This window comes from Zootoca vivipara, chromosome 1 (assembly GCF_965207765.1).
Source record: "Zootoca vivipara chromosome 1, rZooViv2.hap1.1, whole genome shotgun sequence".
NCBI classification, from domain to species: domain Eukaryota; kingdom Metazoa; phylum Chordata; class Lepidosauria; order Squamata; family Lacertidae; genus Zootoca; species Zootoca vivipara.
Genome location: NC_142582.1, coordinates 44,296,085 through 44,309,857, shown reverse-complemented (window position 1 = coordinate 44,309,857; position 13,773 = coordinate 44,296,085). Strand labels below are relative to the sequence as shown.

Genomic DNA, 13,773 nt, shown 5'->3' with positions numbered 1-13,773 from the left:
GGTGGAGACGCACCTTCGGGTATACTGGGCCATTTAGGGCTTTAAAGGTCAGCACCAACACTTTGAATTGTGCTTGGAAACCTACTGTTTAGCAGTGAGATTTATGCAAGGGTTATTGTCTGGGACTTGCTTTCAAGTGGATTCTGTTTATTGCTAGCATGGTAGCCGGAAGGGTTGACCTTGTCTTTCTCATCTGACACAGGTTTTTTCGTCTCATCGTTACACCACTTCTGGCCAGTGTGAGGAGCTGCATTTGGGCAAAACAATCAGGGCAAATCAAAACCAGGAACTCTGGTAAGAAATGGTATTCAGCTTCTGGATCCCTGGTGCACCTGAAAGCCTCAGTTACAGTAACAGGTAAGAACACCTTTCACCAACTTCCATCTAGTGAGAAGGCTGCAATCTGATCAATTTGATAAGGCCTAGTGATCACCATTTAACGGGATTGTTTTTATTGCTTATTTTAATTATGGATGTTCATATTTCAATGTCTAAGTCTAAACAATATAAAAATTAATAAAATCTTCCTCCTCCTCTTGGGGCTGCACTACAGTACTCTGCATGGCAGAGGTGGGGAGACTCCGGCCCGTAGGTCAGATTTGGCCTGCCAGGCCTCTACATTTAACCCATAAGGCCATTTCCCCCAAATCATGTCCACCTGCCACACCGTCTCACCGTACACATTATGCCATATGTGAAGTCTGGTTTAGGGTAGAAATGCATCTGCTTTTCCTGCAGAAAGCAGGATACACACACACACACACACACACACACACACACACACACACACACACAGAGAGAGAGAGAGAGAGAGAGAGAGAGAGAGAGAGAGAGAGAGAGAGAGAGAAATGCATCCACTTTCCATTTTAAGTTAAAGTTGCTCAAGTGAGCTTTTGTCAAAGTTCTCAATAGCTAAGCATTCACATCCAAAATCCAGTATTCACCAAAATAAACAGAAACACGCTACAAACTCATGCATCTGAAAGGGCTGTGGAAGAGATGGAGGAAGAGGCTGGTACTTAAAATATTTAGTCTGCCTTATCCCTGTATGAGTTGGTAGATAAATGCATTGTGGACACCCCCTGAATGTGGATAGCTAAATATTTTAGGTAAATGAATTTTATCTTCATTATGAGATAAGGATGGGGGGAAGACTGCCCAGCTGGTCTTAATGATCTTTATTCCTTTCCCAGAGTGGTCTTACCATTAAGCCACTTGGAGTTATATTGTGCTGTTCTAAGAGGTGGGACATTCCCAAGACTGCGGTAAATAGCGGGATCTCGTCCAGAGAAATCAATGACCGTTGCAGCATACAGTTCTCCCTGCGATGTGATCACTGCTGTCGAGTTGTGCCGGGGGTCGTAGGGACAGCGGGCTACCCCATTTATTTTCTCAATGATTTTGCTAAGATTTCCCACCTGTATGTAAAAAGCAATGGAAGAGAAAAGGGTGATGGGAACAGTTTGACAGATAAGACAGTTGGCCAAGCAATACTTTCGTGTTTTTGCAACCCCGCAGATCCCTATAGGTTAAATTAGCAAACCTGGATAATGCTACGTGCACAGAAGGCAAGACAAAAAATAGCTTTTTCTGAGCTAGCATAGCATAGCTAAGCATACCATGCCTGTATTCTTTGCACAGAGGTAAATGCTATCCCTGTGGAACTGGGTGTGCTGTTTTCAGAAAACTTAAATCCAACTGAATCTAGGCTTTAGGGAGGCGACATCAAGGGAATTCCTTAGCACCAGGTTAATGCTTGCAGACATCTACTGTACAGCTGACTCTAGTTCCCAAGTGGAAGCTTGCACACTGATTTGCTGGCCGTGTCAAGTCATCAGAAGCATCTCATCACCATGTTATTACCTCCATGTACTCTGCATACTAGTCCTGCTCCTCTTAGTTATAGTGACTATGGTCTACCTGTTTCAAGGCCCTCTTCACATGACCTGACATGAAGCTCATGCTTTCCTTAAGAAGGTTTTAGATATCTGAGGAAAGACAGAGGGGGAAAGGGCAAGGTAAGTCTCCTTGGTTCCCCAAAAGTGTGAGTTCTCTTGGGTTGCTGAGACTCACAAGAGGGCCTTTGCTGAAGTTCTTAGGCAATGGCCAGATTTGTATGGCAGAAGGCAGTCCTTCAGATTTCCAGGTCCAGAAGCACAAATGGCTTTAGAAGGTCATCACCAGCACTTTGAATTGGACCAGGAAACAAATTATAAGTCAGTGCCATTGCTTCAATGGGGGAGTTACATTCTCCCAGTATGTGGCTGTTGAATTCTGGACCAAATGTAGCTTATAGGCTTACTCTTCATAAGCAGTCTCACACAAAGCACATTACAGGAACCCTGAGGCCTGTGAACATGCAGCCTCCAAGAATGAACATAACTGATGCGTGAGCCTAAGCTGCACAAAGGCTACGACCTACAACATCTGGTCATCCAGGATAAAATCCAAACCCATAGCAACCCTTCAACTATGAAACTGCAGTCTTAGTAACTTAATTCCATGCATTACTGGATTTGACCAGCCTTCCATTTTGCTGTTTGCTGTGGTGACTTAGCAGGCTCATAAACACAGTGCAATGCCATCTGCTTCCATCTTAAAACGTTAACTGGCCTTTCAGCGCAGAAGAGAGAAATGCACATGACTGGAGCAAATGGAAAAGAGCTGGAAATAGGCAACCACTTTCTTCCATCCTTTTGTGTATAAATTGATAGGTATAAATTGATAGGTGCAAAAGTGGCACTGTCACCTCAGAACAAAGTCATGTTCCTGCATCACCTTCAGCCCTACCATAAATGTATTGTGCCTGCAGACACTTAAAAAGAGCTATGGTTTAGTAACCAACAACATGCTTTTCAACCAAGAAACTCAGTCAGAGAGCTTGATAGTATTTCTGCACAAGATGCTTAAGCAATAGCTGCGAGTCAGAACCCAGAGTTCTAGGTTAAATAGTATATTTGTCTGACCTATTGTAAATCTTTTCATCACTGCAGAAACTTTACTGCTCAGTGATAACCTCAACCCACCATAGTGTATAATGTCCCCAACATATCTTGTTATTTCTCCTCCTCTTCTCTCGTATGCCTACACATCTATCCAAATTTGATTAGAACCAAGTGGAAGCTTCAACGAAATGCTGCAGCAGGGAATGCTCCTGTTAACAGTCAGCCACACTCTCCTCCATCATACCTCATTCTATGCCTTTCACCTGGTTCTTCCTTCCCTCCACCTTCCCAGCCAAGAGTAAGTCACCTTTCAGACCTGACTGTGTATACTCATTTCTCACTTGGCTGTTTTGGGAGTCCCCCTCCCCCTTTAGTCCCCACCCCCACCCCCACCCCAGAAGATTACTTAGGGATATTATCAAGAAGAATAAAATTCCTAAGCCAAAATGAAGAGTAAGACGAGCCAAAGGAGAATGTGACATGTTTTGGTGAGGATGGAACAAACAACTGAAGAGGGGCCAGCAGCCTATTTCCTGCAAAAGCTACTCCTTCCTTTGTCCACTAGAGGCGCAGGTAAGCATAATCCAGTGGTGCTGCACAGGCAAGTAAAACTGAGGCCTTTACATTTCCCATCTCATTTCCCTACGGTCTTTTTTTTTTCATCCTGCTCTCTGATTCATCCTTAAAGAGAAGAGGCACAACTTACCTGTCTGCTGGAACACACTGGTGAAAAAGCATTGGTACCACAAGTGAAAACTTTCTTTCCATAAACAATCAGAACACGAACATAGTTCTGACATTCCTCCTGAAACGAAAAGCAGAAAAACACATTTCCAAGAAAGAGTAACAGCCTGTGCTTAATATGAGTGAACATTCCCCAGGGCTTAGTCCAGACTCTGTTTCTGATGTCATGCTTTAGTCCTGGAAAATGTGACTTGGTAATAAAGACTAGTGTGTCTCTGAGCACATGTCAAGTCCATTTCACTGATATAACTAAGCTTCACAGAGGATAATTTCCAGAGAGACTGGCCTTGGCACCTATAATTGTTGAAATTAAAACACCAAGTCCCTATGTTCATAAATCTGCTCTTAATGTAATCAGGGAACATTATATTCAAGAATGATGTGCCTAGTGTATTTATGTGACTTCCCTCAGTCAAGCCTTATGCTGGTAGCAGAAGATAGCCAAAACTTTAATCATCTGCTTTAATGGAAAGCACAGCCCTTTCAAAAGTCTTATAATCCCAAAGGTACAAGGAGCACAAAGCAGGTGTGGAACTACAGTTACTGACAACTATTTTTGGTAAGGATTTTAAAAAAATACCTAACAAGGCTAAGATAATCAACCATTGTGACGATGAAGTTATACAATGAGTAGTGGGGTTGAGTTAAGACCATAATAAAATAAATAGAGCCCTGATGATCAGGCAAAAAGCCCATCTAGGCTAACATCCTGTTCTCACAGTAACCAACCAGATGCCTATGTGAAGCCAGCAAGTAGGACCACAGTGCAATGGCACTTTCCTCACCTGTCCTTCCCAGCACCTGGTTTTAAGAGGCACACTGCCTCCAATAGTGAAGGTAGAATATGGCCATGATGGTTTGCAGCCATCAATAGCCTCTCCTCCATGAATTTGTCAAATCTTATTTTAAAGGATTAAAATTGGAAAGAGTCAAGTTGCAGTGAATGTAAACATAATACAAGAAGTCTTTGCTGAAGCATTTGTTATAATTCAGCACTAAGCAATCTGGAAAATGAACCTTCATAAAACTAACAATCCATGTGTAATATATTCCATGAAACATAATTAGATTATTGGCAAATGGGTGAGAGACAACATATGACTCAATCACCTGGGGAAAAAATATTCAGTATATTTCATTCATAACGATCAATACCTTTGTCTGGTTGCCACTTTCACCATCTGGACAATGGAACTTAATTTATCAGCTAAATTCAAGCAACATGGACACAAAACTATGGAGAAACACCACAGAATGGGATGACATTTGTTAAATTACAAGTAGGGCTGCTCCCGTTGCCTACATAAAAGGCAAGAGAGAAGCACTGCTTCCCATTCAGCCCATAAATAGCAATAGAGCCATACAGAGATGGATATTACTCTCCATACATTACGGATATTGCTCTCCCCAATACATAGGAGTTAAATGGCTTGAGAAAAACTATGCCTTTTCCTCCTTCCCCTAGAGAAGTGATGGCCAAACTTGGCCTTCCAGCTGTTTTGGGACTACAACTACCATCCTCCCTAGCTAGCAGGAACAGTAGTCAGGGAAGATGGGCCAGTAAGAGGCTACCGTATTTTGGGTTACAGTTCTAATTTTTAAAAATCATTCTCTGATGTACTGGAGCTTGGACAAAACTATTATAAGTTGGTCACTAAGCAAGAGCCTACAGCTGAACAACCAGCCTCTTTCATTTTGAGCAAAAACTTCATTTCTACATCCCATGTCACAAGCCTGCCTGGTAGCAAACATTTCCTGGGAGATGTTGTTTCTGCATATCAGCAATGCAAAAGCACTCTAAATCACCTTGGTGGGAAAGAAAGATCCCACTCTTTCATTTGTGATATGGAAAACAACTCATTGAAAGGCTATCCATAACAAATGGCACCATAGTGTTGCCTATGTACAAGGTACCATACGTGCTTGGTGTTTGGGGATGTATTTTATCAAGGATACCGAGAGACTCTATTGTGCAGATAGCGGGATCTGAACCACCAGAGCTGGCTGAGGGAGCATTCAGAATGAGCATGTCAAGACCGCAATGTTCCTTGGAGATGCTTCACATGCCTTACTTTTCAATTCCATTATGTCTTGATCAGATACACAGGGATCAGATTTGAAATACCTCTCGGCCTGGAAGCAAGACTTCAGCTGTGGTGATTCAGCTCATAATCTTCCAGAAATAGATAAACTGTGGGTTATTGTACATTGGCCTATCAGATGGAGCCTTAAGTAACAAAGGCTCTGAGCTGAATTCTGTGATCTCACCCTTCTGGCTCTCCCCCAGCTACATTGTAAGAGAGTAAACTTATCAACTTGGCCAAGAAAGGTTTAGCATGGCCCCTTTCCCTGATGTGTTTGTATACTACCGGTACCTACAGAGAGCTTTTTTATAGAGAGTTAAGCAATAATAAAACCACAGTTCACCTCCACCTGTAATCTGAAATGTCACAATGTATAATTTTACCACCTCAGTCTACCAGCTTATTCTGCATTAACAGCACTGTTTGCTGCAGAAAATAAATTTACCCATGCTGGGCAACAAATATCGCATTTGACTCATGTGGTCTGCCTCTATGCATGGCAGGAATCTAAGGCATAAGTGCAGAATGCACTGGCAGTCAGATGCTTGCACATGAAATCCAGTTAAATTGGTATCTGGCACTGATTCAAAGGCAAATCTGTCTGCATATAAGTCAACAGCACAGGTAAAGTTTCATTTACACACCTACTATCACTTTTAAATCTGGTCTTGTCAAAAAATTTCAGTCTTTGTAGGTTTCCTTCAGGCAAAAAGCTCAGAAGAAGCATTTTTGGCTGAATTACACATGCAGATGCAGGATTTATGAGGACTTTGCTTGGTCCACTTCACCAAAGGAAAGCAAAACACATCTCAAAACTAAGCAGTAAGGAGAGGGATCTGTTCAAAGACTTATTTTGAGTCAAACCATAGCCTCAAGGTTTCTAGAGCCTAAAATCTGATTTTTGCACCTCAAGATTCTTACATTTAAATGAACCCCCTAGAACTTTATGGGGTGCATTTAGTAAACTATTAAATAAACTCCAATATATACTTACCAGTAATTAACATTTACAAAATTTCTCCTTCTTGTCCTACAGATGTATATTTCAACTAATAACTGTGCTTGATATAAAAAGGAAACTTGGTTCACAGGAGCACAGGAAACTATTTCAAACGAGACTATATCAAGCCCACAATCCATCTACCTCAACTCCCATCACCCCTGGCCATTGGGCTAGGCTGGCTAGACCTGATGGAACTTGCAAGTTCAGCAACATCTAGAGAGCCACAGGTTTCCCATCCTTGGTCTGTACGCTCCTTTCATTTATTAGCTTCACCATTATCACAAAACTAATATTTTAAAAGCTCTCAATAGCTCATGGCAAAATATATCCTAGAGAAATAGCAACTAATTATGACCCCTTAACCTGAGCAGGTTTTTGGCTGACAATCCAGTACAGGCAGCATTTGTGTTAGCTGTTCATATGGGACCAAAGGTACAGAAAACCCAGCAGGAAATGCATGGCAGGAGAAAGAAAGGTCCCCTGCGACTGCCAACTAGGAAAACAGGACCTGAAACATATAAAGGCAGTCCACCTCCTAACATGCCAGGAAATTATTTCCAATGGGCTTTCCGCAACAAGCATTTTGTTACCAGACAGCTAGAGTCCATGATTTTCCAATAGCATCATAAGAAAGCAACCTGGTTACAGACTGTATTTGGAAGTCTGGTGACTGGGGGGCGGGGAGGGAAAGGGAAAGAGAAAGAGAAAGAGAAAGAGAAAAAGAAAAAGAAAAAGAAAAAGAAAAAGAAAAAGAAAGCTCTGCTCCAGCCGTCCTTTTCAAAGAAATTTCATTCAGGACTGTAGGGAGATGATTGTAATGTGTTTGCTGCCGTCTGTCCTAATTTTTTTTGAACACCTTGCAGGCTGCAAAACACTGTTATTAACACGCTCTCAGATATTTATATTTATTTCTTTAGACAAACAATTTCATTAATCAGTTTTGCCCAGCATCCCAGCCAAGCTGTCTTCTCCTGGCGTGCAGAAGATACCAAACAGGATTTACTAATGATTTTCTGTCTCTTGTTTGTTTTTAATGTCTGCAAGATTCTTTATTGCCAAGACTTACAAACCATTTTTACGGAAGACAGAGAGGACTTGTACTGCATTCCGCAGGGAAAGAATGAAAGAAATAAGCTCAACCATTTGGAAAAGGTACGGCATTGTCCTTTCTGTCTAGGGCAATTTTTTGTCAAGCTATGTCCTGGGGAACCTTCCCAAGCCAAGAAAACAAATGAAATCTCCATGTGTAACTAAGACAAAGCAAACATACAGAGGCTTACACAGCTCGCTTGCATAACCAGGGCAGGGACTAGCCAGATCAGTAGGAAAGGGACTCAGCAGGATAACACTAACATCAGCATGGGAAAGGCTATCTAAACACATGGAAGGTGGCAGGTGCCAGTCTGGAAAAGGGCTAGGACAGACAGGGTTAGTGGAGTGTTGCACAAGAGAGCTTAAAATAAAGGATGCAGTTCTAAAGGGCTACGCATGCATTAAGTTACATTCTGGCTGGACTACTGTAACATGTCCCACATAGGGTTGCCTTTGAAAAGTGTTCAGAAGCTTCAGATGGCCCAAAATGCTGCAGTCAGACAGCTGACTGGGGCTCACGACAGGAAGCATGTGACTCCCCTGTTAAAACAGTTTCACTGGCTATTGGTATGCTTCTGGCCATAATTCAAAGTGCTGGTTATGGCCTATAAGGCCCTGTATGGCTTGGGCCCAGGCTACCTGAAAGATAATAAAATTCCTATACAAACTTGCCCAGGTCAGCTAGGCGATTATGTGAATCCCCTTAACACATTTCTAATTAGGACCTAGTAACTGTGGAGATGCGGGTGGCGCTGTGGGTTAAACCACAGAGCCTAGGGCTTGCCGATCAGAAGGTCGGCGGTTCGAATCCCTGCGACGGGGTGAGCTCCCATTGCTCGGTCCCAGCTCCTGCCAACCTAGCAGTTCGAAAGCACATCAAAGTGCAAGTAGATAAATAGGTACCGCTGCAAGCGGGAAGGTAAACGGCGTTTCCGTGCACTGCTCTGGTTCGCCAGAAGTGGCTTTGTCATGCTGGCCACATGACCTGGAAGCTGTAGGCCGGCTCCCTCAGCCAATAACGCGAGATGAGTGCCGCAACCCCAGAGTCGGTCACGACTGGACCTAATGGTCAGGAGTCCCTTTACCTTTACCTAACTGTGCATAGCATAGTTGGAATAGGACCTAAGTCAGCATGCAACCTCTGAGCTAGAAGATATTGGTAGGACCAAGCAGGAGAAGATACTGGGTGGATAAAGCCTGTAGGCTGCCACTTAAGCATCTCAGACTGTGTTCCCATAACCAGGTTAAAATGCAGTTAACACACTCTTTTACTCAACTCAGATCCAAGCTGGATTGGGTGGGGAAAATGCATCAAAACATAGTAATTCATAAGATTTGGCTGGATAGATATGGATCATGGCTGACATTGTGTGAGCAGTGCTCTGTAACCAGTGGTGGAAGTACACTGGATGCAGAGTGAGAAATTCTGGCTTTAGCATCATCTATTCTGCAGTAAACCACATATGTTACGGTAGCATCATATCAGACTTCGGACATCAGATGTTTTGTTGTGAACATTCCCAAGTGGTATAAAAATCAGTTAACTAAGGCTGTATGCAGGGGGAGGTAGGTGGCGAACATACCTCAGTTTTTCCTTTACTCTGACATGATCTCCTGATGTCTTCATCTGAACCCCATTCTGTTGCCTGGAGAACCAAAACAGAGAAAAGTTATATAACGGTACCATGCACTATTGATTTGTTTTTTGGGGCCAACCATCATTTGAAGACACGGGGGAATATCTAAAAGTAAGCTACACTAGCCAATTTGCAGCAGCAGACATTGTGGTAGATTCTCTTCTTTGCATCACTCTTTACAGAGTGCAAAGAAGAAGCAATCAATAAAGGAGATAAACCCTCTAGGGGCCGAGGCATAAATCATATGAACATCAGAAAGAATGGTTTCTACATGTTCATATAAATGCAACAACACTTTATAATTCAGCCTTAACTAGCTCAAACTTTAGCTCAAACTTTTCCAAAGGACTTCATTTATATGAAAATCCCAAGAATGGAGAATGTTCTGAAATCTCAACACATTTCCATCGGTCATGGTGCATTTATCATAGCGTTGTGTGTGCTTTGCCTTTGAGTTCAGTGGTTTTGGGTGCCCAGGGCCAAGCCATAGCTAAGAAATCCATGATCAAGGTCTTCCATGTTCATATTTGAAGTTAGTAACAGCTGCAGGAGTTGAGGAGGGGAATTTAGCCCCTTCCCCCTGTATGACCTCCCTGATTAAAATTCAACCCTCCCCAAAGTTCCTCTTTGTCTTGAGTGAAAAACTTTCAAGTACCCACCTAGTACCTCTAGGTATCTTCCATGGGGCAAAAAAACAAAACAAACAAACAAAAGCTGGTAGTGGTTTTTTTTTTATAGTTTCAAGCAAGAAAATAGTTCACGGGGAAAGGATTATACCCCACACCCTAGCACAGAGTTCCCAAGCCACTACTAATTTTTATTTTAAAATGCATGAAATCCTAGATTAAGGCTCCCTCCTACATCTCATTTGTTTTGTCCCTCAGACAAATACCGTATAAGACGACTAGGCGTATAAGATGACCCCCAACTTTTCCAGTTGAAATATAGAGTTTGGGATATACTCGCCGTATAAGAAATACGACCCGGCTTATAAGACGCCCCCCCCCCGACTTTTGAGAATATTTTCCTGGGTTAAAAAGTAGCCTTATATGCAGGAATATATACCTCCAGTTTATTTCTGGGCTCACATTCAGTTATGACCAAAGTAGCTGTGGCTGAGTCCTAGCACCGGCCACTTACAAGTAAGTGGGAAGCTGTGGCTGGCTAACACTCTCCAACAATTTGAACCAGTTCATAGAAAACAAACACATATTTTACTCAACACAGTGGACAGAACATGACATGAAGAAGCATGAAAAGTTCAGTGGGTGGCTGAGATCATTACAGAGAGTCACCACATCAGTCACTATTCTTTAGGAGATCACTTACACCTTACTCTACTCTCCTTAACATTACAGCCTGAAGCTCTCATTAGGCTTTTCTCTCCTCTGTTACCTTTCCAGTTCCAATTTTACAGGGCAACTTATTTCCAATGTCATTATGACCCCAACTACTTCACTTATTGAATTTGTATCCTATTTCCCTCCTAGAGAGCCCAGGATGGTATATAAGGGGATCATCCCATCTGCAACAAAAACAAACAAATATCCATGTGGTAGCTTAGGCCAGGCTTCCTCAACTTCAGCCCTCCAGATGTTTTTTGGCCTACAACTCCCATGATCCCTAGCTAGCAGGACCAGTGGTCAAGGATGATGGGAATTTTAGTCACAAAACATCTGGAGGGCCAAGGTTGAGGAAGCCTGGCTTAGGCTGAGAAAAAGTGCCAGAATGAATGACATCCAATGAAGTTCATGGCTAAGCAAAGATTTGAATCCAGCCATCATAACACAACAGAGATAGTCACCTCCTGCTCTTATTTACATATTTACCTTGAAAATAATAGAGAACTGCAGAGAAACCCAACATACAGGGTACAAGCTTGTTCTTACTATGATTGAGCATCATTCTAGAATCAGGGAAGCTGTACCTAAGCCAATAATTGGTTAAGTAACCACCTTTTCATTCGAACTAATAATACAATGCTGAACTGAAGAATAATCTCAAAGTGCGCTGGGGAGAATTATCTGCTGATTCACAGCAGAAAAACATTCTGGAATTGAACCTAGCATCCTGCCATTTTAAACTCGGGATAAATAAATGAATGTTTCTTATAAGCCTCCTTTGCGCATGTTTGTCTCCATTTATAATTTGTGGAGTTTATAGGTACTGGTAATTGATGAATGTTATAAGAAGCAGGCAAGATGGGAATGGCAATAAGAGAGACACAAGCTGAAGGAATGGGGAGTAGATAAGGTTGTCTGAAGGTGGGTGGGATGTGGGTGCAGGCATGTGTGACTGTACAAGTGAGACAAAGAGATTAGGAACAGACTTTGCAGGGCAAATGTTCACACTGGGAGTGTTACATTACAGTAGTCATATTACTTAGCTTCCATTTTGTTTGGCTGTAAATCTTAATTTTTATGAGAGTTTATTCTTTCCATTAAACAAGATACTATTAGCAAAAAGGGGAATATTAAATAGAGGTATTATTTTCTGGTTTGATGTTTTCTGTTTATTTTCTTCTTTTATATTGAGCTTTGGGTGCACATTATGCAAAATGAGATTTTATGTAAAGTTAAGCAAAATGAGAGTTTATGCCAAGATAACTTTGTTAATACTCTGTGTACAGTATGTCAAAATGACATTTCATAAACAAGGAGTTTGAATAACCCAAATAATGCAGTCCCATCGACTTACAGGACATCGCTATTCTGTAAGAATTTACACTGAAAGCACAACATAATTACAGTGAACAGGCACGCTTAAACTAATTCATTTTGAATAGTGCTCGCTTCGGCAGCACATACTAAATTTGGAACGATACAGAGAAGACATTTTGAATAGCCACCTAAACTGCCCTGTGAACATAACGAGGCATTCTCCCCTGAAATATTAATATCTGCCATTAGCACAAACTGGGCCATTGGCCGCATCTAATAACAGTTTAGGGTTTGGACCTGTGTTTTATAAAACACATTCTCATTCTTTCCCCCCTTTCTTTCTTTTTTAATGAAAGCAGAACCTAGGCCAAGTCTCATGATGTTATACCATAGCTTAGTGTTTTGTTTGAACACACCCAATCTTTTCATTCTGGAAAGAAAATTTCCCTAAACTTAAAAACAGGACAAAAATCCATCTCATGTCATATTGAGGAAAACAAATGTTTCACCTCACCCTATCCCACCCCATACATACAACTAAAGCAAAATGAAGATTACATACTAACGTTTTTCACATAGTCATATCTGTTGCCAGCAAGATGCAATGTTATCTAACCTCGATTTTTGACAAGCTAAAAGAAAACACAAAACCCACTCTAACAACCTCCAGACGTAAGATGGCTTCTCTTCCCATTTCAGAAACACCCAGATACATTTTCCATTACCAGCCAAGTTTAGCTTGACAACACTTGACAGGACAAAATGAAACAAGATTTTATGTTATTGTTTTTACTTTCAGCAACCAATACAACTCAGAAGGTAAATACTCTGGCCTCTCTGGGAACTGTACTGATGGAAGTTAGTGGACTCTGTAGAATATATAAGTATACACACAAACACCTAAATTCATATCAAAGAATGGCATTCCCATGGCTGTGTGAGAGCAACACTGTTCTAAAATTCGTCTAACCTTAGCAAGTAGCTCAGCGAGATCTGTTGATAATAGAAACCGTTGACAACAGAGAAAATTATGGGAACATGTTGCTGGTGACTGCTCCATTAGTCAATTCAACTTTAATTATAGTCAAGGGGGCAATTAAGCAGAAAGGAAGGGCAAGCTATGTTTTACTAGGCCTCTGAATATGCCTGGGGTATGTTGAGAAGGAAACAGACAAAGACTAAGAAACCCTGGTACTCCAGAGGAAAATTAATGCTGCTGGGAAAACGGCCTGATGAATCTTGCTCCTAATAATGATCTAACTAACACGCACTGACACACTTCCCCACAATGTACTTTCTCCACAATGTACTAGCATGGCACTCAAACTTCCTCCCTTTCCTTCAAAAGTCACCTACCTACATTTCCTTCATGAAAAACATTAACCTCCCTTCATTAACTGTTCTTCTTTGGCTGCCATCTTTCCTCTCCCAGTTTTAGTATCTTTCTTTATGTCCCTCCAAGAAGACAGCTTGACACTGCTGTACTTCTTTATGGGCTCATGCAGATCTAGTGAACCTTTACATCACAATTGTGTAATAAAGCTTTTGACAACCTCATTTCCCAACCCTTTCGACCCACTGAAAGTTCCTCTTAGGTCGCCTCAAGAA

General features: G+C 41.7%; 1 protein-coding gene across 5 annotated transcripts in view; it reads right to left on the bottom strand.

Annotated features, from left to right (window-relative positions):
* Positions 1-13,773, bottom strand: part of SEMA5B (semaphorin 5B) — a 360,750-nt gene that overhangs the window by 87,311 nt on the left and 259,666 nt on the right. For all 5 annotated transcript variants that reach the window (XM_035128943.3, XM_035128952.3, XM_088662258.1 and 2 more), the window contains 3 exons: positions 9,452-9,514; positions 3,652-3,750; positions 1,205-1,418 (listed from right to left, as the gene is read on the bottom strand). In XM_035128943.3, coding sequence (XP_034984834.2) covers positions 1,205-1,418; positions 3,652-3,750; positions 9,452-9,514 — 376 coding nt within the window. The remainder of the gene's footprint in view (positions 1-1,204; positions 1,419-3,651; positions 3,751-9,451; positions 9,515-13,773) is intronic.